Raw genomic sequence first — 26,922 nt, 5'->3', positions numbered from 1 at the left:
TAAATCGTAAAATGCATGCTTGTTTGCATGCAGTCTGGTCTAACAGGCCTGCTAACTACACAACTCTGAAAAACAGCACACGTTCCTAGCACACATGCAATATGCTAAATGCAAGATTCTATACGGCATGTCACATGCTGGCACTTACATGCTCATGGTATAAATTGCTAAGAAAATAAATGTTCCTACTGCTACATAAAGGACAAAATACTTACTATCCTAAAGCTTTCTGCAGAGGCTATTTTCAGTTAGCCGATTCCCCACCCTGGGTCTGGACTGCTGTCACAAGCTCATTGCAGAATGTACTGGCTAGTAGTTAAAATATCAAGGAGTTTTTCTCAGAATATTTCACAGAAAAATTATCTTTATTTCTAAAAAAAAAAAAAAACGAGTACAAATCAAGCATGCAAACCTCTAAGGAATAAGTAGTTCCAGGTTAAATAAAGTAGGCAAGAAGTTGGTTTTCTTAAATTGGATGAAAATCCAAAAGGTGAAGTATAGAAGACATCACATGCAGTTTTACAACTCGGAATAGCGACTCTCTCTTTCCACTCAATACAGCTTCTGAACTGTCATGCAAGCAACTCGTGCAGAAAAAACTACTTTCTCTAGATGCGTTTAACACAAGCACCTTCTGGGACACATATATTTTCCATGCCTAATTGTCAAACTTTCTCATCAAGGAGGGGAGAGCAGTTGCTAGGCAGCTCTCCTCCCGCAAGCTCTTGGGCTCCTCGCGCCCCACAAGCGGGAGCGCCACATTCACACCGCTGGCTTCTCCAGCCGCGGGGACCTGGGGCCCAGCAAAGAAAGGAGAGGCCCGCATGCAGCCCACTCCGCATCCAGCCAGGAGTGAGCGGGTTCTTCCCGTCGCCAAGCTCACCCTGACAGCCTTCTGGGCCGCAGGCCGCTTGCGCTCCCCCGAGCAGCCCGGCTCGCCGTCCCGCAGCACACCTCGCAGAGCGGAGCAGCCTAGCAGAAAGCCGGCCGAGCGCGCAGGCCTGGGCTAGGCCTAGGCCACGCGACATCCTCAGGGCTGCAAAGCCCAGGCCGAGGAGACGCGGAAGGCCGTGGGCACGTGGACCCCGAACCCACCAAGCCGACGCACGCCCGCCCGAAGGCCTCTCCCATCCGTTAGGTCGAGCGACTCCCCGCACGGCCACTGCCCAGCGGTTGGCGGCCTCTGCACACCGACCTCACTCACCGCGCGGGGACACAGCCCTGCCGGGAAGGCCGCTGCCCGGTGCTGGCCTGGGCAAGTCCGGCGGGCGGCTGAGGCGAGTGGGCGGGGGCCGGGCGGGCTGGGGCCCCACAGACGCACGGCTCCGAGCCCGCGCCTTGAGGCTGCGGGCCGAGCTGTCACCCGTGAGCAATGAAGTGCCTCTGACCTTTCCACCCCGGCTGGGCTCCGAAACACACGTGTGTCTTCAAAACAAGGACGGCGAGCGAGGAGGAAACGGGAGCGCAGTGGGGCCGGGCTGCGCCTGGCGGAGCCCCGGGGTGAGGAGGGCAGAGGCGGGCTCCTCTCGGCTCCGCCTGGGCGTCGCGGCAGAGCCCCGAAGGCGCTTCTCCGGCGCGGCGCCCTGGTCCCCTGCGCGCACTCGCCCTGCCCTTCGCCACCTTCCCGCAGCGCGGTCTCGGGGCGCCCGCGCCCCTGCGCCGAACCGTCCGTCCCGGCAGCCGTGCGCAGGGACTCTTCTCCCCAGCCACCTACTTCGGGAGGCGGCGGCGGAGACCCGGGCTGGAATCTGGGGAGGAGGCGGCGGGGCGGCGGCAGGCGAGGGGGAGGAAGAAGCCCCAGACGCAGAGGCCGGCCTGGCCGGCGGCAGCTACAGCGCGGAGCTGGGGAGCGTCCCCGCGTGGCGGCGGCCCGGCTCCGAAAGGCCTGGGTCCCGGAGGAACGCCCCGGCTGGGAAGCCGGGCCCACGGGTTTCCACTCCCACCCGCTACTCCAAGAAGTCGGAGCAGACAGGTGGAGAACCGTCTCTGGCTGCCCGGCCTCGGGCGGGTCATCCCGTCCGCCCGCAGGGCTGCAGCCCCCTCTGCGCCCAGCCCGGCCCGGCCCCCGCCCGTGTGCGCAGCTCGCAGCTCCATGCTCGGTTCTCAAGAGTGGATCGATGCACTAAACTCCACGGGCTGTGTGGACGGATTCTTTACCTTCACCCCCACCCGCCATCCCCAAAGAGGTAACCCAGGAAGCTGCAAGCAGCCCCAGGACCTAGGCCTGCGGCAGCCAGCGAGGTTTAAAGCGGCGGCCAGGCGGCCCCGCCGGCCTGACCCGAGGGGACACGGAGCAGCGCCGCCGCTCTTCCCTGGCTATTCGGTTACGGCTCTGGGGGAGGGGACCGAGCGAATCAGAGGCCACGTAAAGCAGTTTTTGACTGGAATTAGAGTGTATTTATTTGCAGCAATCCTTTAACAATGACCAAATTTTGACACAAGCAACAGCAATTATTGCTGAAGTGCTGCCTCTAGACAGGACGGCAGATAGCAGGGAACTGTATTATCTCGAAAACAAACTGGAAGGCCCTGATGTCTGTAATCAAATCGCCATCTCCCCAAGTCTGATTGACAGGGCAGATCACTCTAAGATAATGAATTTATTACATTTCCTGGGTTATTTACAAAGGAGAGAGGGCCAATCTGGATTGCCCCCTAGGTTTAACTGTAAATTAACAAGAAAAATTGGTTTAAAAAGAAACCACCCTAGACTAAAATGTTCTGCTCTTCTCTCCTTCCTTATTATTGCTTTAAATCTTTTCCAAAAATAATTGTTCTACAAAGATATCTTCTAAAATAGTTTCCCAAAGGTTAAATATCCCTTTCCAACCCTCAATATATTTTCTAAAATATCAATCCTTCTATGTAATACATGAAGGACTGTAAATGTGGATGAGTTATATATATATACATTTAAAAACTGGTTTATTTTCCCTCTTACAAAAGACTGAAATTAATAGGAAAAATTCATTCAGCATCTGGCTCACAGGACGTAATATGCATGGCAATTCCATTTGGGACGCACAAGCCAAACACCGATCTGCGCCTCTCTGGAGGCACATTCCCATCGCTGGTGTGCGGGTATCACTGTGGAAAGACCGCTGCTGACTCATGGGCTTAAAATTTCCAAATCCTATTCTGTCATGACTGAGAAATCTTATTTCTTTATATGCCAACTCAGACAGGTTTAGGAAAATATCTTTTTACTAGCCACAAAGCAAGCTGACTATAATAGTACATTTTGCAGAAGATGCTAGAGGAAAATAAATCTAAACAAAAAGACTCTTTGTGCAATTTGACACGGACTAGTCAGAGGGTTTCTCTATTTTTCAGAGATTTAGGTGCAGAATAGGTAACTTCTAGTGTTTTTATCTCTGAAATCTTTTTCAATAATAATTAAGGCTGCATTAAAGTATCCAGACATGTGGGTCTCATTCAAGCTGAATGGTGATTTATTAATCAACAAACAACGAATATGTTCAACAAAAAGAAAGAAAAGACGATAGAATAAGATTAATACAGTTTCCCTTTTTATAATGAGAAAAAAAACCAATTTAAAGTTTCAGGCAATTTAACGTCAGGTTTTGGAAACACTTTCTGGCGTTTGGTCCACAACATCCAACTACAAATTAAAAATAAATTACTATGTTGCAATTTACATTTTAAAACAAGTCCATGAATAAAAAGAATGCGGTTGTCATATAAGGGGACTTCCCCCTTCTTTCAACATAGGATAAAATAATATCTTACAGGTGAGGGGCAAGGAAGATTGCAGGGAAGTGAGAAGAGAGGAGGAAAGTGGCTCTCTGAAAAGCAAGAAGAAACTTACGTGTTATCTGGAGTAACACTGTCCTTTAATAAACCATGGTTTTGGTGTCTTTGTACAAAATAGTCTACGGTTTTGTTTATTTAGATAAGGCAAAGTGGAGGTTGCTCTGAGTTAATCTTTTAAGAAAATAGAGTTTTCTTTGTGCTGGTGAGCTGAATTTCTGGAGGATTCTGTTCGTTGGTGTGGTGCATGTTCTTAAGTTTTTTAAGTTGTATCTTTTTAGTTTCGATTTTGTATTGATGGGGTCCTTTGGCTGTTTTTGCTTCGGGCTTCTATTCAGTTCGGCTCTGGGTGTGTGCGAGGGGAGGAGGCGGTGTCAAAACTTGCTGCAGTCATAGACGAAGGCTCCGGACGTGCGGTACAGAGACTGGCTGGAAGGGAAGGCCATCTGACAGCTACTGTTCCCGTTCACCGGAGAGTTGTTCAAGCCGATCCTCTGGGACTCGAACATCTCCCGCACCGAGTGGAAGTTCTGCTGCTGGCTCGGGTAGCCGGCGGCCGCTGCCGCCGCGCTGGCCAAGTGGCCCAGGTCTCCGCCCGCCTGGTTCAAGTACCACGAGGTGAGACGGCCTTGGTGGGCCGCAGGGTGGTGGCTGGCCTCCTGGCCGCTGCCGTGACTCAGGGAGGACGAGCTGCTGCTAGTGACCGGAGGCAGAGAGTAGTCGGGCAGGGGGTCGTCCACCGCCGAGCTGCCCGCGCCCCCGGGCGCGCCCTGCAAGTGGCCGCCGCGCTCGCCGGCCGCGTACAGGCTCATGGCCTGCAGGTTGCAGTGGTAGGTCCCCGCGCTGCCCGCGCCCCCCGCGCCGCCGCCTCCGGAGCCGCCGGAGCCGCCTGCGCTGGAGCTCTGGCTGCAGGGGGAGCTGTAGAGGGAGCTCTGGCCCGGCGAGTAGGCGCCGAGTGGCAACGGGGGTGCGATGCCCGCGCGCGAGGACGCGGCTGCAGAGGCCAGAAGGCCGGAGCTGAGCTCGGCGGCCGCGCCCTGCGGCGACCCCCGCAGCGACGTCATTATGTTGTCCACGCTGAAGCCTTGGCCGTGGTGCGGCGGCGGCGCGGGTTGCGCGGCCGGCGGCGCGGACTCCGCACCGTCCAGGCTCAGCGGCCGCGCCGACGGCAGGCTGCCCGGGGGGCTGCTCCCGCTCGACAGGCTGCTGCTGCTGCTGTCGGGGCTTTCGATTTTGGGCACCGCGGCTGCGCTACCGCTACCCAGGGCGGCGGCCGGGGACAGGGGCTGGGGCGGCGAGGGGCACGTACCGTTCTCGGTCTTGATGTCCTGGATGCGCACGGGCGGCGGCTGCGGGCCCGGCACGGCGGCGTCGGCCTGCTCCGGCGGCGCGGGCGGGGGCTGGCGGCCGGGCGGCGGCTCCTTGGGGTGCAGCCGGTCCTTCTCCTCCTTGTCCTTCACCGCGTCCTTCTTCTTGAAGCGCCGCCGCCGCCGCAGGAAGCTGCCGTTCTCGAACATGTTGTAGGAGTCCGGGTCCAGCGTCCAGTAGCTGCCCTTGCCCGGCTTCTTGTCGTCGCGGGGCACCTTGACGAAGCACTCGTTGAGCGAGAGGTTGTGGCGGATGCTGTTCTGCCAGCCCTGCTTGTTGTCCCGGTAGAAGGGGAAGCGGTCCATGATGAACTGGTAGATGCCGTTGAGCGTGATCTTCTTGTCCGGGGCGTTCTGGATGGCCATGGTGATGAGCGCGATGTAGCTGTAGGGCGGCTTCACCATGTCCTTGGGCTGCGGCTGCGGCGTGTAGGGCCCGTAGGCGCGGGCCATGCCGCCCGGGTACTGCTCGGCGTGCGCGGGGTGGGAGTACACGCTCATGGGGGCCGGCATGGCGGTGTAGCCGCCCCCGGCCGCCGCCGCGGCCGCGCGGTAGTAGCTCTGCTCGCCGCCGAGGTACGGCACCACTCCCAGGGAGTTGGGGCTGGACACGGAGTAGCGCGCCTGCATGGCCCCCGCTCGCCGCCGCCCCGCGCGCCCGCCGCCCCCCACCCTCGCTGCGGCCCGGCCGCGCGGCCGCCGAGTCTGAGTCCGGGCCCCGCCGAGCTGCTGCCGGCCCGCCGCGCTGCGCCCCGCTCGGCCGCCGCCTCCCGCCGCCGGCCGCGCGCGGCCTCTCCCAGCGCTGGCTCCGGCGCCTCCGGCTACCTCGGGGCCCGCGCCGGGCGCGAGCGAGGGCCGCTGCAAGGGGAGAGGGCCGGAGCGGGCGCGGCAGACCGCCGTGGAGGAACTCGCGGAACCACTTCCAGGCGCAGACGGGAAAAAGCAGCCCAAAAAATAGAGAACAAGAAGGCGCCCTTCTCGCCACACTGCCTGCGCCTTCCCGGAGACTGTCCCGAGCGGACGGCGAAGGCGGCCAAATAACCAGGGCGGGGGTGGGGGCAGCGCGCCGGCCGCCTTCCCGGGCCCCGCGTCACCTTTTTTCAGTCTCTCGCGCGCCAGCCGCTTAAGGAAGCATTGGGAAAACTTCTGAACTTTTAAGCATCCGTCACCCAGGCGAGGACTTTTTTACGCAGTTACATTTTTTCCGGGCAGCGGAGCCCCGCCCCGCCACGGCGGCGGCAGCCAATGGCAGGCGAGAACCGCCTCTGAATGAGCTGGAGGCCAAGCCCGGCCGGCCCGCGCCCGGAGGCCAGAGGAACGCCGCGCTGACCACACGCGCGCCGGCCGCCCGGGCCCCGCGCCCGCGTCGACCCAAGCCCCGCACCCTCCCTGCCTGCTGCCGGCGCCCAGAGCTGCCTCCCTCTTCCAGCCCTGAGCAGACTTCCCGGGTGCTCCTGGGCCCCACGCAGACCCCTTCCTCCGTCCACCGCCCCAAGATGTCCACCGAGTCCTCCAGTCCGGCCTCGCGCTGGCTCTCTCGTTCTTTCGGCCGATCCGGCTGGCTCCAGAGCTAGGGTTTCTGGGCCTCTCCTCCCGTCCACCTATCCCCCCACCTTTCTTCCCACTCTACTCCTCCTCCCACCTCCCCTTCTCCCCTCCCGACGCAGTCTCACTGGGTTCACAGGTGGCGCCAGTGGTTCCCCACCTGGAGGTTCTCCTGTCCTGAACTCATTTACAAAGGACGCGATTTGGAGGGCTCAGTTACAGCCGCTCTCTGTTGGGGGGCGGGGATAAGGTGCAGTTGCCCCACCTCGCCGGCTCCGTGACCCCTCCCCAGTCGAAATAAGGGAGGGAGATATGGGGCCCTGCGGAGCACCCCACGGTCCTCCACCCCCGCACCCGCCGTGGGCCGTGCTCCTCGGCCCAGGGTCCTTGGCGGCCCGAGGGTGCGGGCGACCTGGCTGCCGAGCTCAGCGCCTTCCCTTCCTCACCCGTGAGGGGTCCCGCCGGCTCGCAGTGCACACAGCCCCCTTGTCCGGCCGGACACGTTTCGGCTCAGAGGAGGGTCAGGCTGCGGGCTCTGTGACATTAGCAGGTGTGAAGACAAGAAACAAATAAATATGTCCAAGAGCTTGACGCTCCCCAGGCTAATCTCCATCTCCACTCGCGCGGGGCTGCCGACTCGCGGAGATACGGTGTGTTTGGGGAATGTTCAGGATCGCACCTGCAGGGCGGCCCAAGGATCCAGGGAGGAAAAGCACAGAAGGGCCTCACGCCTTGAGCATAGGCGTGAGATCTGCAGGCGCTGGGTGACTGGCATGGGATAGGAAGAAGAGAAATGAGAGGGAAAGAAATGAACACGCAGGGGAAGGACGGGCCTCCCTCCTGCAGCGCGATTCTGCACTTCGGCAACCCGGGGAGACTAACCCCAGGGCATTTACTAGAACCCAGGAGAAGTGGAGAGTTGGGAGACTGTGAAGAAGTGGAGTGAGGCAGTTAACACCTAGGCTCCTCAGCTTTGTGGCAATCTATTAACTCTAAAAAGTGGGGGGCCCCTTTTGGCTGCCTGGCTCTGATAGTGGCTTCCTCACTTCTGCAGGAAAATTCAAATTGCAGCTTGGGTTGTTAGATGTCAAGGACGCTGACTTCTGTGGTAGGCACAGCTCCGTATCACTTGAAAATTTTTGCAAAATTATTGTATTTCAAAGTGAACATTTACATCGAGAAAAGGAAGACCTGCTACTTCTAGAATTAGGCTTTTGAGGGAGGGGTGCCGGAAGCTCCGAATCCCGAGGCAGTTGCCTTCTGGCCTGCGGTGCAGGGGCTTTTGAGACCCTCTTCCAGGTCGTTAGCAGGGCCAAGTCACTGCAGAGTTGGCAGAAACGCCAGATTTGTCAGCAGGAAGTTTAGAACTCGGTCCCCAAAACACGGGGCGGGGTAGCGGTGGGGTGGGAGTGAAGCGCCATGACTTTAAAATGAAATCTGTCTCCAACCCCCAGCCCTGCATATCGAAGGTCTTATCAGTTCCCTGTTCAAGGCTTTAAGTGGCTCTTTGGCTTCAGCCTGGAGGACAATTAAGTTGTCTTTCTCAACGCCTCAGCATTTGGTGAATTCGCTCCTTAAACTGCTTTTGCGCTGCTATCGGTGCACGGAGATGGACGCAGCAATCAGTCGTTTTCCGAATTCGAAACGCCAGCGGGCCCGGCTTTGCAAAGGACAGTTGTGCCCTTCCCTCACCTCCTCCCTCCACCAGCCCAGCTCGTTATGTAAATTGAAACCGAACAGCAGCAGCTCCCCACTTTGGACGTAAAAGTTGCTGTTGTGAAATTAGTATCTGGCATGCGGGGGGTGGGGGCGGGATGGGGGCTGCAGTTTTATAAAGATCAACTTTCCACTGGTGTAGCTATGGACATGCGCCAGGGAATGATATTTGCATTTGCGCTTTATAAGCTTACTCGGAAGGAAGCCTCCGGCAAACGGATCGATTTTATTTCAAGCATTTTACTTATTTTATGACTGTTGTTAGTGGTGTTAGTTGCACATTAAGACCCAGACATGAAGTCTCTGGGGAACAGGTTAAAGCTTTCATTTTCAGGTTACAATTTTTGATGCCCCTTTCTGCTGCTCCACGGAGCACTTCAACCAACCGTCTCCTCCACAGCCCTTGACTCAATTGGCAGAAACGCCCTGCAGGAACCCTTGGGCTCTCTCCTGACACCTCCACAGCGTGCAGCCTGAAGGCCCTGCGGGCGACAGCAGTAACGGAGGTTTGGCGGGAGCGTAGCAGGGCCTGCACCCCGCCCCGGGGCCGCCGAAGGGTCCCAGCTGTGAGGAGGGGCGCGACGTCACAGAGACATTTAAAACAAGGCCTCCGGGGGCCCTGCTGCTTTTCAAAAGCGCCTGGAAGGCGGAGGTGGCGAACACTCCAGGAAATACCCGTCCTGGGGTCGCGGTGACACCGCGGGAATGTGTGTGGGGTGGGGGAGGGATGGTGCCCTAAGGCAGGTCACTAGGAGCCAGAAGGAGCTCCTTTTCTTTTCTTCAGGTAGAGGAAGTGGGGTTTGGGGTAGGGGCCCCAAGTCCAGAAAATCACTCCCGAAGGGTGAAGACTGTCCTCTCTGTCAGAGACCCCTCGGAAACCTCCCAGCGTCCGCTCAGCCTGGGCCGGCCGGATGGCTCCCGGGATGTGCCCAGACTCCCTCTCCCCTTTTCTGTTTCCTCCGCGCCCTGAGCCCTGGGCTCAGAGCTGGAAGCCCACCGTCCCTGGGGCTAGGACGCCGCGTGCGGCTCCGGGGGCCCTGCCTGGCCCAGGAGCTGCGGGGCGCAGGAAAGCCAGGCTTAGAAGTTGAGGCAAGGGGCTTCTCCTACTCAGCTCGGAGCAATGATTCCTGGGGGGCTCTGCGCACCCAGGAGGGGGGCTGTTTTTCCGCCGTGGTTCTACTGTCTTCCGCTCCAAAGTGGGGAGAAGTGGAGATTAAGGCAATTATCCGACAATGCGACTGCAAAACTTCCCACTAGGCTGCCGTCACAAACGACTGGAGCCAAGTCTGTTTGGGGGGTGCCTTTGCACTATTTAGATAATTGTTTAGTCTCCATTTGGCCTCGTTTGTGTAGACCAGAAGCGCAGGGGTAGGGGAGAATATCGTCGAGTCAGTTATTCGTTATTCGTTATCAAACCGGGCCGGCACGTAGCGTTTGTCATCCGCGTGACTTTCCAGCGGACAGAGAGGCGGGGACCGAACGTCTGGGTGACCGCGACGCCGGCAGATAGACTTCCTCCGCTCTTAGTTGGAACGTTTTCCACTAGAGGTTTTGTTAATGCAGTCTCTCCAAGGCAGCTGCCTCCTGCAGAAAAATAATTCCTACAACAAACGAAAACAGCGTTTGCTTTCGATTGTTTTAAAGACAAAGTAATCCATCTTGCCTATCTATATGATTGAATTAATCGGCGGCCTCCACGGGAGGTTTGTATGATGGGATAATTTAATGTACTCCTCCAAGTCCCCAAGATGAGCCGTTCCCCTAATTACTTGAGAGAGAGAGAGAGAGAGAGAGAGAGAGAGAGAGAGAGAGAGAGAGAGAGAGAGAGAGAGAGAGAGAGAGAGAGAGAGAGGAGAGACACCTGCTCGTTCCCCTTGGGTCGGCCCACCTCCCTCCTCTCTGCAGAGAAGCCCCAGCCTCAGCTGGGGGGGGGGGGCTCAGAGCAGAGCTGAGCAGCAAGAAGAGGACACAGGGCATGAGGGACGTGAATCTTTAACTTTGGTGCCACCTACAAAACCAGTTACAAAGGACTCAGGACTTCCTTTGTTCAGACAGAGGTAGATGAAGATCTGAACTGCCACCCTTTATTAACAATCCGGGATAATAAAATTTGTAAAGGGGTAATGGTCCGGAAAGGACACATTTTGTGAGTGTGCGTGTGCGCGCGGGCCTCAGTTTCTCCCCATCCAGGTCCCCAGCAGACCCAGGGCGGTTGCTGCAGTCTAAGGCCTGGAAGGGCGGAGGCCCCGCTGCCTCCCAACCTCCGCTCTCCTGGGGCGCCTGCTGCCCAGAGCCAGCCGGTCCCGAGGCCCCAGGGACTACCAGACCAGAGACTGCGGGGTGCCGGCGGGTGCAGGCCGTTGGAGGACAGCAGGGCAAAGGCGCCTTCCCCGGGCCGGGCCGGAGCCGAAAGTGCGCGTTCCAGCACGGATGCGCTCTGGCTATGAGTGTTGGAGGAAAAGCTTTGATCCGCGGGACAGACCCACAGACAGTTTCGGAACTGCTGCAGAGGGTCAGGCCGGCCGCACCCTGCAGGCAGCGGGCTCTTCTCGGGTCTCCGGCCCCGCGCCGCGGCTGACCCAGGCGCTAGGGCTGCGATGAGCCTTTCTTCCCGCCCCCGCGACGGCGACCTTGGTGGTACCTGGGTCTTAGCGCCCTCGGCCCCTCCGTGTGCCCTGCAGGCGTGATCTCTGGGACATTCCTCCCGACGTCCTCACCTAGCCCTGGGCGTCCCGCCGCGCGGACGCGCCGCTGGGCCTGGTGTGCGTAAGGCGCACTCGGGCCTCGCAGCCCGCGCCTCCTGGGGAGCGGGCTCAGAACTCTGGGCTGGAACTGAGTGTATGCACCTCTCAGGGCAGGGACAAGGCTGGCAATCGGTCGATGTCGCCGGCCTCCTGGGAGGGCCCGAGGGTCGACGCCGCCGTGAGCAGCTGGTCCGCGCCTAGAAGCGGTGGCTTAGGTAGCCCGGCGCCCCTACCGCCCTCCACAGGCTTCCCGCCTCTTCCCTGCAAGCCCCGGCACAGAAGAAGGGAGGGTGTGGAGTCCCCGAGGGCGCTCGGCCGACAGGGCCTGGGGCGCCCGGGCTGAGGGGCGCAGATCCCGGGCCAGCCCCGCGCCTCGGGGGCCAGGGTCCAGCCGCTGCTCCGGGCCCTGGGCCGGGCCCTGCGCGTGCTCCGCGCGCCCCCTGCCGGCGGCGGCCTCATCTCCGCGCCGCCGCCGCCGCCGGGGTCCGCCGCGCGCCCTGCAGCCCTGGAACCGCAACTGGGGAAGGGGCTGGGGGCGGGGGGCTCGGGAAGACCGCGCCGCTGGAGTGAGACCCCGCTCGGCCTGGCTCCTTGCTCGCACACCCTGCAGCTCTCATCTCCCCGGGTCCACGCGGGAATAGTCTCACGGGAAGACCGTCTCAGGCTCCCAGGCAGACCAGGGACGTTTTTGTTCCTGGAGTGGAGCGAGGTGACCTGAGACCGGGGATTTTAGCCAGTGGGTACACATTCCTTTCCAGGCGGCCCCTTTTAATTGATGAACATGTTACAGAAAAAGCAAGGCCGCTTCATCAAGTGAATTACATTCTGGGAGAAGCCAAGGAATGCATTTACTGGCAGCCAGGTTTGCCAATAAAAGTTGCAAATACAGACTGCTGGTTTCCAGGAAAATGTACTTCTGTTTTTTAACCACTCCTTAGTCTTAATTACCAAAAAGGTTCTTTGAACCTCCAAAGAACCGGTTTGTAAAACAGGACACGTCAGTGGCAGTGACAGTGGCTGCTGGTGAAGTCTCACACCCCCACGCACATTTACACACCCCGAAGTCCCCATGTGAGAACCCAGACCACGCACACCTACGGCTTTACCCACAGAGAGGCTTGGCCATATCTACATTCACCGCAGACAGGCTCGGGCTGCAGGTTGGCACATGGAGAGGTATGCATTCGGATTAGTGTTATTTAGTTTGGAAGTGAAGATATGAGAAAATACAAACTACAGCAAATAGAGAGACAAATTTCCACAGAATATTAAACAGAAATAAATGTATGCAAGCAAAGGAAGCACTTGCTCCATAGTATTTGGCTATCATTGTTTTTTTTAAGCCAATAGGGTCGACTAGGATTAAACTATACAGTAAATTACTTTTACCAAATGGCCCCTTGGCTTGGGGTCACAAAGGCTCCAGTCGGAGTTAGAAAGTCTCTTCACTTACAAAATGGGCAGCTCTTTTTCCTCCCCAAAGCTTGATTTTGGGCAGAGCATGCGTCCTGCTGAAAGGTGCACTTGTTGATATGGCATTTGTCTGCTCATGAGCACACTGATGACCACGATAGTAAGGACATAAGCTGTGCTGAGCTCTGAGGATTGTGTCACTCTGCTGAATACTTTAGTCACTTCTTTTCATCCTTACAAAGGCCCCGGCATGGATACTGTCTTATCTGCATCTTACCTGAGGACACTGAAGCTTAAAGAGAATAAATAACTTGTTCAAGCTTCTGGAGCCCTCACAGTTTTATTTTGCTGTGTCTCCTTGGCTCTAAGATACCATTTATGATAAGGTACCTCACTAAGAGAGGAAAAACTTAAATGATTAAATATCATCGGTGATAAGTCTCATCTCTAGTTCAGATGTTAACATGTGAAAAATGAGCATTTCAGATCAGTGATGCATTGACTTGTCCGCTCCATGAGCAAACACACGGAGACCCTCTCTGTGTTTGGCATTACTCTACCAGCTGGGCAAATTCCTCTGCTGGACACCCATGTGGAGGTAAATGCCAGTGATTGTGGGAAGAATGTTCATCCACATTGATCCTCAATATAGTATATACACATAAATGTATTCAACTTGCACTGGGCTGGTTTGTTTGCACACTATGACTCTAGAGATGTTCACTGCAGTGATAGGAGGAGCAGTGGTATAAGTACATGCACAGGAAAATGGTGTGTATTCAGGCATGTACATTCTGTATAAACAAATAAAGTTCCTGCCGGCTGATGCATTTCTCTCTCTCTCTTGCTATCTGGTGGCTCCTCTCCTGGTTTTCCCTCCATTTAGTTTCCCCAAGGATGGTTCTCCAGAAAACGCAGGGAACAAAGAAGAGGTGATTGCTTCTGCCCCTGCCTCCATGGTGGACCTGCCCTTAGCTCCAGCTCCTGCTCTGAGGGCCCAGCCAGGCAGGACCCTGCAGGGCAGGAGCCCTCAGGACACAGGGAGGACACAGGAGCATCTCCCTCAGTTCCCATCACAACGCTGGAGCAACGGCGCTGGGGAGGGGGGCTGTGGAAGGTGGGTTTCCATGCAGGTCCCTTTCAGAGGATGCCAACATCAAGCCCTTGGAATCACAGAGAGGGAAACTGAGGCTCACAGACCAGAGCTAGCCCAAGAGATGGAGCTCCCACACAGGATGAGCAGAGTCCAGCCCAGCCTCCCCCCAGCATGGCCCTGGCTCCTTGGTCTCATGTCCCACGGAGGCCTAGAGTCTAACAGTGGTGGAGGCCTTTGGCCGGCTTGCCTTGTGGGGGCAGGGGGAGGTAGGAGCAGGAAAGGGGAGAAAGGTGGATGGGGGGAAGATGAGTGGAGGGTGGCAGGGCTTCTTTTCATTTCTAGAAATCCCTTCCCCTGCCCACCCCAGACTTGGTCTGGGCCTGGAAGGTTGATCCCAAAGCGAGCAGCAACAAGAGAACACCTAGCGGGCAGAGCCAGGGGAGGCCCTAGGACCTCCGCCAGGTCCGGGGCAGCAACCCAACTCTCTGGAGGTGTTTGGGGGGACTGGGGGCAGCTCTGCTTTCCCGGGGAACAGGACAGCATTGAGGTCCTAGCCCACGACAGGGCCCCAGGAGCTGCTCTGTGCTCTGTCTTCCCCGAAACAGCGGAGGAGTGAGTCTAGCCCTGGCTGGCGTGTGTTCCCCGCAACCCCCGCTGGCGGCCAGCTCAGTCAGGGGCAGCAAGGCCACGTTCCCCAGGAAGCGCCCAGTCCCTGCTGGCCATGGCAACAGTCTGGGCCTGTCCTGCTTCTCTTCAAGACCAGGGTGTCTGGGCTGGCAGAGGAAGGTTCTTCTAAGGGCCGGCAGCTGCGTTCGCACAGGCGCGCACGGGATCCCGAGCGGGCCTGTGTTTAGTCTGGCTCGCTGACGTCCTTCCTGAGCAGACGGGAGGAGGAAACGGTTCTCTCAGCCATTTTGCCTCTGCCATACCCGGGCCCATCCATCATTTTCTCACCTGCTGTCCCCAGGCTGGCAAAGTCTTCGCCGAGTGTTCAGCAGCAGAAAGCACAGGCCAGGTCACAGGCCGGGCCACCACCACCGCCCTGTGTGCTTTCCTATCCCTTAGCACGAAGTCTGTGCTGCCACGTGTCCCCACGACGAAGCAGGCACCAGATTAGATAAGGGTAGGTTGCACTTTTAGAGGTGCCAGCATCGCCTATGAGGCATTCGCCTTCACTGGGACAGCGTGCACTCACAGTAACAGTTTCTGTAGTTATCTCTCGTCTCAAAGAGACGACATCTATACACACTGTGACTTCTTAGGGGGAGGACCATTTACTGCCCAAAGTGGGGAAAATTGTTAATAGTTACTTGCCAAGAAAGAGCACGTTGCTAAAAGTTGCTGGCTTCTGGAAACCGGCCATCGGCGAGGCAGAGCTGTCTGCTTCTGTGTGTGGCACTGTGCATGGTGCCATCTCAGGAAACGCGCCATAGTAGTTTTCATTGTTTGCCTTTATGAGTATTTGCTATCAAAGATTATCTGTTAGGCGTATTTGTTTTAGTAAGGAACACGGCCAAGGGCAGGCAGACATGTCACTGGGAAAATGTTTTGGCAGGAGTGGGGCAGGGGTTTTACATAATAGGAAAACAGACGGAGCCCCACCCGCCTAGCACCAAGGCAAACACGTTCGCATACTTTGTTTAATGTCAGTCGCAGTGTCTGCTGTCTGGTGAAGCGAGTTAGTTTTCTAGTAAACACACTCCCAACTGATGCCAACTGTTTTTCTGGAATGGGCTCGACTCCGCAGGTCCTGCGCTTTGTTTGTCTCAGCTCGCCCTTGGGTGTTCACGAGAGCTGGCGTATTGCAATAGCTTTTCCTTTTACTTTTAAATGAAGTTTGAGAAAGTTGGACTTCACATGTTTCCTTAGTTCAGCAAATTTTGAATTTCCTTCAACTATGCATTAAATGGAGTAAAATTAACACATTTTCCTCAGTCTGTTTTTCCTTCCCGCCGGTTTGTACATCAGCTTTCCTGGTGGTGTCTACACAGCGCTGCCAATTTCAAGAAGATTCAGTTATCGGATGGCATTGACAGTCTGTTGTAAATCTCATAGAAGAAGAGTTGCACTTTACTGTCCGACGGTGCTAGACATTTTCCAAATAGGTATTTAGAACCCAGAACGTGTCCCCAAGCAGACCAGAGTAATATTAAATCCAGGTCGAGTGCTGGAATCAGAGTTCTTGGCAATGCCCTTTCAAAAACAAATTTCTCTGATATGCCCAGATCTACTCTTCCAACATTAGCATGACTTTCAGTTTCACCCACCAGACAAACAAACAGGGTAAGTGTCTGTATTTCAGGGCAAAGGAAAATGATGGATGCATAATTTGTTCCTTCTCTTAGGAAAAGTTTATGGAAGTTTGAATAGTTCACTCTAACATGTGCTGTGATGGGTTCAAGGCTTCCTCCCCCACTGAGCTCCTTTGCTGGCCTTTTAATATTATTTTAAAAATTTGAACTTAGGTAGGTGTGGAGGGGTGGGAGGAGACGGGTGTGGGATCAGAAAAGAGATAAAACTGAGGTCCAAAATTTTGAAGTAAAAGTGTGAAGGGTCTTTTATGGATACCCTTTTCTCTCGGAAAGCATAATGACTGCAGTTATTAATTCTCTCATATTTTGATGGGTTTATTAATGATCCTGTGGGGCAAAGTGTCCGAAAGGGGTGTCGCAGGGAAGCCCCTCATGGCTGGTGATCCCTCCGAAATCCCCTCCCCAACATGCCCCTCCAGTGCACAGGGAGACTCAGGGAGTCCCTCTGTCTGTGGGCTGGATTGTTTTTGCTGGAGAGCATGTGGAGTTATTGTTGTTCAAACATGCCTTCTCTCTCTTCTCTCTCTTTCTCTCTTTCTTTCTTTCTTTCTTTCCTTCCCTCCTTCCCTCCTTCCCTCCCTCCCTCTCTTCCTTCCTTCCTTCCTTCCTTCCTTCCTTCCTTCCTTCCTTCCTTCCTTCCTTCCTTCCTTCCTTCCTTCCTTCCTTCCTTCCTTCCTTCCTTCCTTCCTTCTTTCCTTCAAGATACAGGAGATACAGGAACTCTGTATAAGATACAGGAACTCTGTAATTCTTCAGTGTGAATTGCTTTGTCTTTTCTTCATTAGAGACACTGTGCCCTGGGGAGGGCACTGGACGGCTGCAGAGCTGGGCCAGATGGAGGCCCCGAAGAGGGTCCCTCGGGGCTGGGGGATCCCACGCCCTCAGCTGCGAGCGCAGGGCAGCTCCCCTTCCGAGGGAGGCACCGGGAGGCCAGCGCGGGGCGCTGTCTCTCTCCAGGGCCCACAGCGCTCAGGCTCACAGGGCAGGCATTCATGCCTGGGAGAAAACATATTTGTGCACACGTGGAGGAAACTTCTGGGGCCTTCTCAGCCACCCGAGGGGGGATAAATCCTGTGCGAAGGCTGTCCTGGGAAGGGGAGAGCCACCCTCTGGCCACCTGGCCTGGCGGGGCGGGGGTCGCTGGCACAGGTGGAGCCACACCTTCAGCGGGGACTGGGAGCTGCTGCCCCAGCCCAGCCACTCTCTGCGAGTGTGGGTGTGCTCAGAGAATACTTTCCATCCCCACGTGGAGCTCTGTATCTGCCTGGTCCAATTTCTTCCCACGTTCAGTATATGCCATGAAAGGAAATTTTTTTTTGAAGCAGATCCAACATAATACACATGATGAAGTGCAGGCAGGATGCCCATGGAAAAAGAGAACTTCTCCCAATTATTTCAATGGAATGAAATGGTTGGACTCTTGAAGTAAAATCTGACTGAGACATGAAACCTTCCCCTCTTTAAGGTCCTGGTGCGTGGGGTAGGGCACTTCAAGGCTCCCTGAAGGCTAAGGCCCTGCCCACCACTCAGGCACAGGGCTGGCAGAAGGTGCTCAGCTGTGCCTCAGTTTACCTTTCTTCAAAGGAATAAATATCTGTCTCTTAACCTAAAAAGGCTTAACTCTCTTTTAAGAAGGGTTTTTACGAGATGATTCAATGGAGAAACTTTGGAATGCCTTTGAAAAAAGAAACCGTGTAAATACAGGAAATTAAAAAATGAGGAGCATAAATAGTAAATGAGTGCTCTGAAGTTCTAGGCAGCTCTGCTGGAGCTGAAGGGGGTGCTCTCCCTGGACGGGAGCTATGTACAGAGGGGGCAAGGTCAGACGGGGTGGAGACAGTGCACTGCTCAGGACACCTGCCTGCACCTCGTCCTCATGGTTTGTGTGCAAACATCTCACGGAGCTTTGCAGAAGTGACATCACAGTTGCAGACAAGGAGGCTGTGAGTCTCGGAAAAGTAGTCCTTTATGTGTTACAACAGATACTTAGGTTTGTAAATGTACATACATTACTAGCATACATAACATCCTTGTTTAGTCCAGTGTGAGTCAGTGTTAAACGCAAGTGGAGTTTTTAATAGTGAAATATTTGAAGCAAACTAGTTGTCCATTACCAAAAACATCAACTTGAAGGGATCATGAAAAATGATAATGAGGACTTTGCCAAGTGTAGATTCCAAATGGATTGGTTTGGACAGAGATTATTAAAGAAGATGCAAAATGAACCCCATGGTAGGGGGCTAATGCTTGTATGAACTGAAGGCTTTTAAATTACACAGCAGAAAAATGGAATTGGGAAAAACAGTTTGCAATTGGAGATATCAGATCACATCCAGAGAAGCCTCTTAGAAAGACCCTGTAAACCAAGGTGGGACCTTCTGTGGGACAGGCAGGGCCTCACTGCCAGGCGTGGGAAGAGAAATCTGAGGGTAGGGGAAGGAGAGGTGAAAATGGCCGGGAGTAATTTGGTGAGAGGAAGAGATAGAGCCCTGGGGAGGCAGGGAAGAAAGCCTGGCTATTCCCAAGGCGAGCATTGAGTTTCACACAAAGCTCCTTATCTCCCTCTGGCCTGATGTTATCTCACCTTTAAAAAGGTAAATCGTTTATATAACATTTGCTGGTTCACAAAATGAGGCGCTGGAATTAAGGTGAGGACACTGGGGCACAGGCTTCAGGGAGAACGGATTTCCCCTGTCATTTTGTAGGAATCTTATCTCCTGTGCTTGTGAGGCGGGAAGGGGTGAAGGCAGAGCTGGGAGGTTGGGGCTGGCTGGGGAGGGCGGGTGGCTGTAGTTCTGGTTTTTCTGGGCCTGTTTGCGTGCATGTGTCTGTGTCTGTCTACCTGTGAGCCTCTAGGGCAAATGGCTCTGGCTTCCCCACTGCGAGAAGGATTTTCACAAAGACTTGTCTCTTGGCAAGCAGACCGCTGGAGCTCCACTGTGTGCGCTGTTAGCAGGGGGAGGCAGAGCACAGGTTCTCCTGGGATGTTGTTCTTACACACAGGAGAGGTTCTGTGACTAGCGGAGGGTGAGAAGAACCAAGATTTCTGTGTTCGATGACGGCCAAGATGAATTTTATTGCCCATTAGCATTTACGAAAAAAAATCATTTAAAAAGATCCATTATCAGCTTATTTTAGACATGCTGAATGCAATCAGGGGTGTTTTATATGGGATTGAAAATTAAAGATAGATTCCATCTTTTGTACTTACTTGTTGCAAATTGAGTTTTTATGGGTTTAATGTTCTCTTGTGATTAGAAATAAACTAGAATTGGACCTTGAGTTTGAAGACTGAAATCAGTGGTTTCAGTTATTTCTCGACATCATAAGAATGTATTCACCTCCGAATTGACCCCTTGTCTTTTTCTTTTCTTCCCCTCCCCCACTCCAGGCTGCTTGGGGGCCTTAAAAAGCCAGCCTGCAGGGACTGTGATGGAGCTCTGGCGCCACCAAGTGGCAAGAATGGAGAAGTCACTTCGAAGCCACCTCAAAGTCTAGGCGGGTTGACATCAGCAAGTCCCTGAGCTTTCTGACTAAGTATATGCAAGCCAAAAGCCTTACCACAGGATTCAGGGTGGCAGTATACTGCAGGGGCTTTGTTGCTGGGCCCTTAGAAAGACTTCAGCTGATTAGGGAGAGAGAGCAGCTGAAATGCTATGGTATCAAAGTGGGGTCTGTTTGGGTGGGCCTGTTTCCCTGTGGTGGGCAAAAAGCCTTAAATGAACTGAGATTCCCTTGCTTTGTACTTTGGTCATCTCCATTTCCAAATCCAAATAGACTCATGAACGCAACTAAGGCCCACAAAGGTTCAAAGTGTGAGTGCGCGCTCAGCGCTCTGCAGGTTATAGACAGGCTCACACTGTTTCTAAACTAATTTTGAACACTTAGTTGTCCTCCTTGACGAAGGCACCTTAAACCAAGCTGTGCCTTTGTTTGGTGCAGGGTAAGCTCCAGCCAGTGTGTGGCCGGAGTGGCCTGCAGGCTGGCTCCCTGGAGGGAGGGGCGGAGCCCTGCAGGGCAGCCTGGGGAGACGGGTCTCAGATGAGAGTGTGCAAGAAGTTCCAGAGCTAGAGGCTGTGTTTACTGACGCCACCCACACGCAGGCTGTTTGGGGAAAGTCTGGGTGGGGTGCGTGGTCCCAGGTGCAGATCCTTGACACACGTGCTGTTCCAGAGGCCCTGGGTGCAGAAGGCGCTTTTATCACCTCCGGGATGCAGGGCACGTTTCTGAACTCAGAGTGGACCTGGGGGGGCAGGCCCTGCTGGGGGGGGCAGGCCCTGCTTGGGGGGGGCAGGCCCTGCTGGGGGGTTAGGCCCTGCTTGGGGGGGCAGGCCCTGCTGGGGGGTTAGGCCCTGCTGGAGGGGGCAGGCCCTGCTGTGGGGGGGGCAGGCCCTGCTGGGGGGTTAGGCCCTGCTTGGGGGGGGCAGGCCCTGCTGGGGGGTTAGGCCCTGCTGGAGGGGGCAGGCCCTGCTGTGGGGGGGGCAGGCCCTGCTGGGGGGACAGGCCCTGCTTGGGGGGGCAGGCCCTGCTGGGGGGTTAGGCCCTGCTGGAGGGGGGCAGGCCCTGCTGTGGGGGGGCAAGCCCTGCTGTGGGGGGCAGGACCTGCTGGGGGGTTAGGCCCTGCTTGGGGGGGCAGGCCCTGCTGGGGGGTTAGGCCCTGCTGGAGGGGGCAGGCCCTGCTGTGGGGGGGGCAGGCCCTGCTGGGGGGTTAGGCCCTGCTTGGGGGGGGCAGGCCCTGCTGGGGGGTTAGGCCCTGCTGGAGGGGGCAGGCCCTGCTGTGGGGGGGGCAGGCCCTGCTGGGGGGACAGGCCCTGCTTGGGGGGCAGGCCCTGCTGGGGGGTTAGGCCCTGCTGGAGGGGGGCAGGCCCTGCTGTGGGGGGCAAGCCCTGCTGTGGGGGGCAGGACCTGCTGGGGGGGGCAGGCCCTGCTGTGGGGGGCAGGCCCTGCTGTGGGGGGGCAGGCCCTGCTGGGGGGGGCAGGCCCTGCTGGAGGGGGTAGGCACTGCTGGGGGGGGCAGGCCCTGCTGGGGGGGCAGGCCCTGCTGTGGGGGGGGAAGGCCCTGCTAGGGGGCAGGACCTGCTGGAGGGGGTAGGCCCTGCCGTGGGGGGCAGGACCTGCTGGAGGGGGTAGGCACTGCTGGGGGGGGCAGGCCCTGCTGTGCCCAGAAGGAGCCACTTGCCCTGCCAGTGGGCCCTGGTAAGGGCCTCCCATGGGGATGGGTGCTTCTCAGGAGGCCCTGCCCAGCCAGCTGACATTTCCTGACCATCCTGGCAGCCTTGGCGTTGGATGTGTGCTCTGAAAATCCAGCCCTTGGAGAGACCTCAACTATCAGGAGCCCTGAGGGGCCAAATTAACTAGTAAAACAAAATGTTCCTAACTGTCCCGAATGACCCCTGGGTTGCAGAACTCTGGCCTTGGTCTCTGAGCGCATGAACTCATCTCTCTTGGCCGTAGGTGCATTCTACACAGAATCCTCAATGAAGCCCTCAGGGCCACAGCGCCACCGTGTCCTGTGGCCAGGCACCCCGCACAGTGCGACACTGGGGAGAGACTGCTGCTTGCGGGGGCCAGAGGGCGGAAGGCTTGGGGGCGCCATGGGAGGAAATGGCGCGTCCACCAGAGGAGGGTGGAGTGGCGAAGGCTGGAGCTCCAGCGGGAGCTTTCAGGGTGCCCGTTCTGAATTCGCACTTCTAGGTCCCAAAGCTGCTTCTGTCCTTGTAGCTGGTTATGCCGTGGGCAGCGAGGCTGCCTTGCCCGCCAGGTCTCCCGGCCCGCCCCAGTGCCGCGGGGGACCGGCCTGGAGCCCGCGGGGAGGCCGGCCTGGAGCCCGCGGGGGACCGGCCTGGAGCCCGCGGGGGACCGGCCTGGAGCCCGCGGGGAGGCCAGCCTGGAGCCCTCGGGGAGGCCGGCCTGGAGCCCGCGGGGAGGCCGCGCCCCTGCGCCCGCGCCGCGCCCGGGCACTGCTGGGTGCAGTTGCAGAAAAGTCTTCATGCGCCGGAGAGTGTGCGATTTATTCTGGAAGAACATAAAGTTCATTGTTTTCCTTCAGCTGTGTGTTACTCTCGGCTCAGCTGCCTGTTGTGAACGCTCGCTACCTGTCTCATTGCCACGCACATTTTCCATGGGCTTCCGGAAGGCAGTTTTTGGACAACAGAATTGAACCCCTTTCAGAATGAAAGAAGTCAGAGCTTTCTCTCCTTCCCACAATTTTTAGAAAAGTATTCTATTGAAGACTGACCAACCCTTGACAAGTTTCCTTGGCATTTCGAATCATATGTAATTCATAACACAACCTTAAAATTTATTTTTTAATCAGAAGTGTTTAGTCACATTCAAACGGAAACTTTAAATGTAGGTAGTTTCTCACTTTCGGTTTGCACCTGGTGGGCTTGCAGCTCGCAGGGAAGGCCACAGTTAGCTCCACTACATCGCAACAGGGAGAGCCTTGGCAAGAAAGCAAATTCGTCCTGTGGACGACCTAACTGCTCTGGAGGCAGGTTAAGCAGCTGCAAGAAAGCAAGTAGTCTACAGTTGCCAGCAATTTCTTGATCAGACAGTCATTTTTGTGCCTTCGTCTGACTTCTTTTTAGGAGGGCAAAAATGAAAACAACGTTTTTCATCATCATCATCATCATCATCATCATCATCTCTCTCTCTCTCACACACACACACACACACACACAACACACACACACTGGAGAGATGCTGTGGCCTCCTCTAACAAGCAGATTCAAGGGACAGGAAAATGAAGAAGATCAAGCCAGGGAACGCTTCCTTTTCCTACACCTCCAGGAATCTGCTTTTGTTCAACCTCCAAATGAAGGAAACCTTCCAGTACTCTCCTCACGTGTTTCTTCCCCGAAGGAAAGTCTTTCCCCTTTCTCTGTCACGTTCCCCTTGTGCCCCTGGAGGAACAGCCAGGACCCCTTTCCTTTGTCAGCAGAGGGCCCAATGAGGGCTCAGGGCACTTACCTATGTTCTGCCCCGGGGTGTGGCTGCAGTGCCCAGCCCTCTGAGGCTGGTTCTTCTGCACCAGGATGGCAGGATGGCAGGTCCAGGGTTCCTTCGGTTTGGCAAAGAGGTGCCACCGATGCCACAGGTTAGTGCAGGTGCTTGTGGGTGGGCTGAGAGTAGCCTTGGTGGGGCTTCTAGAAAACGCATCAAAGAAGAAAAAGTTCCTCCTAATTTCGCGTCCGTTTTCCCCAGACCCATTGTGTGTTTGTGCAAGCCCAGCAAAACCCCTTGTGAGTTGCGTCACTCCTAGCAAATGCTCAACACAGCCTTCAAAGTCACCCAAGGATCTTCTCATCCGTTCAGAGGAAAATGTGCTATTTTGGTCTATGCATATCTCTTTATAGCTAGAGAATTATCACGTCAGGCAACATGCATGCCACACCTGGGGCGGGAGGCGACAGTCATAAAGTGGGTATTTTTTGGTAGTGTATTTCCCACTGAATATGCCTGGAAATCAGGCTTATTGGCTGGAAACTTCTGTTCATGGGAGCGTATATCTTTTGAAAGATTGAACAAGACCAATGTTGCTGAGCATTTTGTTTGTCTCTCTGTGTGTGGAAGCGGGAAGGATATGTTGGTAGGAAGTAGGAGCGCTGATTTCGAACTTTTCTTCCTTCAAACCAAACACGGGCCCCTCTCAGGCTGCTGTGGAGCTCCAAGGCGGCTGAACTGCAACAGCTGATGTCGTCCTCAAGCTCATCCTTGTGGCAGACAGCTCCTCCGTGCTGGCGAGCTCTCATCGAAGTTGACGGCAGCTTTGTGGCCTGGCCTGGCACACAGCTGTGGGCCATACGACTGGGGACAGGAGACAATGTTTTTTAGCATGGCCCTAGTCAAGGAGCAATCTCCTAGATTCTTTAGAGAAGAGAGTGAAGTTGTAGCATGAAAAAATGTTTGATGAACCAGCAGACCCTTATAAAGTTGCTTGAAATGACAGTTGTACTTAATTTTCATGATGTTTTAAACACAGTAGATCTCAACTTCAAATAAGCCAAGGAAAGAACAATATTTTAGAGTTGCAGACTCCTTGGTGTGAATGAAATTTTGCCTTCTAGGGCATCATTTGGTTGATTCAACTAGAAGTTGAACAAAAAGTTTGCTGGAGGTAGCATTGGGAAGACAGTCACACATGGAGCCGAGGCAGCAAGCCGGCTGCAGATCTAATCCAAACACTGTGTTTTCCTGCTTGCTGCATCAGGACCAAGAAGAACACCTGACTGCTGTCTCGGGTTCTATTTCTTTGTGTCCCAAGGTTTGGCCTCTTGCAGCACCGAGATTCCTCCCTTGCTTGTTCACCTTCCTGAAATCGTCCTGTTCGACTTCCATTAAGACTTTCTTAATGGCAACTTTGCTCACTGCCATCCAAATAAAGCCCTCGATCCTCATGATCTCGGCAGTTGTGTTCTAGAGAGTTGCCACAGACACTGGATTAGCAGATACTGAACTGTCACTCCTGGGGGAGTACAGGGTTAGCGTCCTGGGAGCCTCTGGATGAATTTTCATCAACCGATGAATACATGCCCTTGTTCTGTGTTTCTGTTTATAGACATCTTATTTAATATATATTGTTCACTTGTTAACATGGACCTCACAGTTAACAGCTCCGTAACTCGCGCCTGCATGAAGTTCATCTAACACACCTACTCTCTCTGTAGGCAGAGGCAGCCTTCTGTTCTCAGAGACACAAGCCGGCACTTCACCTCTCTGGTATGGGCCGTTTTAAACAGCAAAACTAATCAAAAGCACAAAAATGTGAAAGCAGAGCACTAAATAGACCGAGGAAGGGGCACTTGTTTGTAGTGAGAGCTGACAGAAGAAGGGGCAGTTGGGATCACACACTGGGCCACTCAAATTTGTGCTGCTCCGTGCATGCCTGGGAGTAATGGTGAGAGCAGGCCGAGTGTTGATTTGGGGGCTGCAGATAGATGTTAGTGAGTAGGAGAATTTGCAAATATAGAATCTGTGAATAATGAGGGCCAACAGTATACTGATGAAGCCAGCACACATCTTAACCGCGTTGGGACCGCGCCCACGGCGGCGCCCGCAGTCCCCACGGCGGTCCGTGCCGCGCCCACGACGCGCCGCTCTGCTCTCGTGTGACGAGGAAGCTTGAGAGCGCTGACAGCTTGTTTCACTTCACAGGCAGCTTTACTTGTAGTGTAAATCAGAACAGGTGACACAGACATCTATGTCTTCATTGCGTTATTTTTAAATGCTCGCAATTTTATTTTGATGAATGAAAAATTAGAAAAGTCAAGTTTTGTTATTGACGCTAAAGTCTTCGCTGGGCTGTGCGCCTTCATGTCGCGGCTGTCGGCTACACTCGCCAACAGCCGTGATATGACTTTTCTAATTTTTCATTCATCAAAATAAAATTGCGAACATTTAAAAATCACGCAATGAAGACACAGATGTCTGTGTCACCTGTTCTGATTTACACTACAAGTAAAGCTGCCTGTGAAGTGAAACAAGCTGTCAGCGCTCTCAAGCTTCCTCGTCACACGAGAGCAGAGCGGCGCGTCGTGGGCGCGGCACGGACCGCCGTGGGGACTGCGGGCGCCGCGCGTCGTGGGCGCGGCACGGACCGCCGTGGGGACTGCGGGCGCCGCCGTGGGGACTGCGGGCGCCGCCGTGGGCGCCGCCGTGGGCGCGGCTGTGGGCGCAGCTGTGGGCACCGCGTCGACGCCGGTGCGCGCCGGACCGAAGTGATTAAAGATGATGGTAACTCTCCGTAATTTAATTTTTTGTTTTATCTGATGTCATGTTATTTAAAAATTAACTGCATTTGTACAGTGTTTTGTTAATGAAGACACGTGATATTGGAAATAGCTCTTTACCTCACTCTCCCCTCAAAATCCAGGATGCCTCTCTGGCTTGTCTTCCTACACCCACCAAGAAAGTCACTCACTAGACACTCTGCATCTCGGTGCACCAGGCCCTGGTGTTGAGTTCATTAGCCTGTCAGCAGTGACAGGGTTTGGGGGTGTCCTAAAAACCAGAATTTCATCACTGTGACACTGTGAATGCAAATGTGTTCAATATATTAGAAGGGGCAAATAATTTTATTTATGAGTGATGTCTTTACCCTTTTGGGATATATTAGGAAAAATATTTCAAGTAAAGGACCACTTTTGGGTCCTTTCAGAGTATATGAAGCTGTCCGTTCCATAGGGCACCATTGCCTAAGCTGAGTGCCATAGAATACCAGTAACGTGGGTTATGCAATTGCTTCAAACTGGGAAATTCTGAGCAAAGTTGAACTTGTTTCTCTGCGGGCCTTCTTAGAGCCTTCAGCAGCTGGTGCACACTTTGAACCCCCTGAGGTTTGTAAATGCCTCCCACTGAGTTGACCATGGAATGACCTGGGGGGGGGTTCTCTGGGATCCCTCTGGGAAACGTACATACAGGGAGTGTCTGAAACTGAGGTGCTCCCCTGGTGCCTGGGCTCCAGTTGTTCCTCCGCTGGATGGAGGGCAGCCACATGGAAATTAGAGAACCTCCTCCCATTGTCTTGTATAAGTGAATTTATGCTCAGTATGTAGATATTGGGTGATCATTTCATGGTTTTTAAGTACTGAAATGGACATGCTGCTCTCTCATTTGTGATTTTGCAAGAAACATTTATGAACCGCTGACTGTGAAGAGACACTGTGCTTGGGGTGGGCAGTGCAAAGATGAATGAAACTTTGAAAAGTTTCAAAAGAAGAAAGAAACTCATAGTGACTTCCCTTTGATCTTGTTTTTCGTGGTGCATTGATAATCATCTCAACCTCAGTTACCAAATACAAATATTTCAGGAGGCGCCTGGGCAGAAGTTCACTGCTGGCCGATGCCAGTCTTTTAATCGCCATTGTTGAAATACTGTGGCATTTCTTTCTCCTTTCACGTTTCTCATGTAGGCAGTGTCATGTGCACAGCCACCAGATAATAATAATTCATTTTTA

The 26,922-nt window shown here is 54.8% G+C and overlaps 1 protein-coding gene across 1 annotated transcript; it reads right to left on the bottom strand.

Moving 5' to 3' along the window:
* Positions 1-3,429: 3,429 nt before the first annotated feature.
* Positions 3,430-6,316, bottom strand: FOXC1 (forkhead box C1). The gene has a single exon (XM_012768483.3). The coding sequence runs from the start codon at positions 5,766-5,768 to the stop codon at positions 4,146-4,148; it is 1,623 nt and encodes a 540-aa protein (XP_012623937.1). The 5' UTR covers positions 5,769-6,316; the 3' UTR covers positions 3,430-4,145.
* Between the last annotated feature and the right edge of the window lie 20,606 nt (positions 6,317-26,922).

The sequence above is a fragment of the Microcebus murinus genome, chromosome 15 (genome assembly GCF_040939455.1).
Source record: "Microcebus murinus isolate Inina chromosome 15, M.murinus_Inina_mat1.0, whole genome shotgun sequence".
Classification (NCBI taxonomy): Eukaryota; Metazoa; Chordata; class Mammalia; order Primates; family Cheirogaleidae; genus Microcebus; species Microcebus murinus.
The sequence above is the reverse complement of the archived record's forward strand: the minus strand, read 5'-3'. Positions and strand labels throughout refer to the sequence as shown.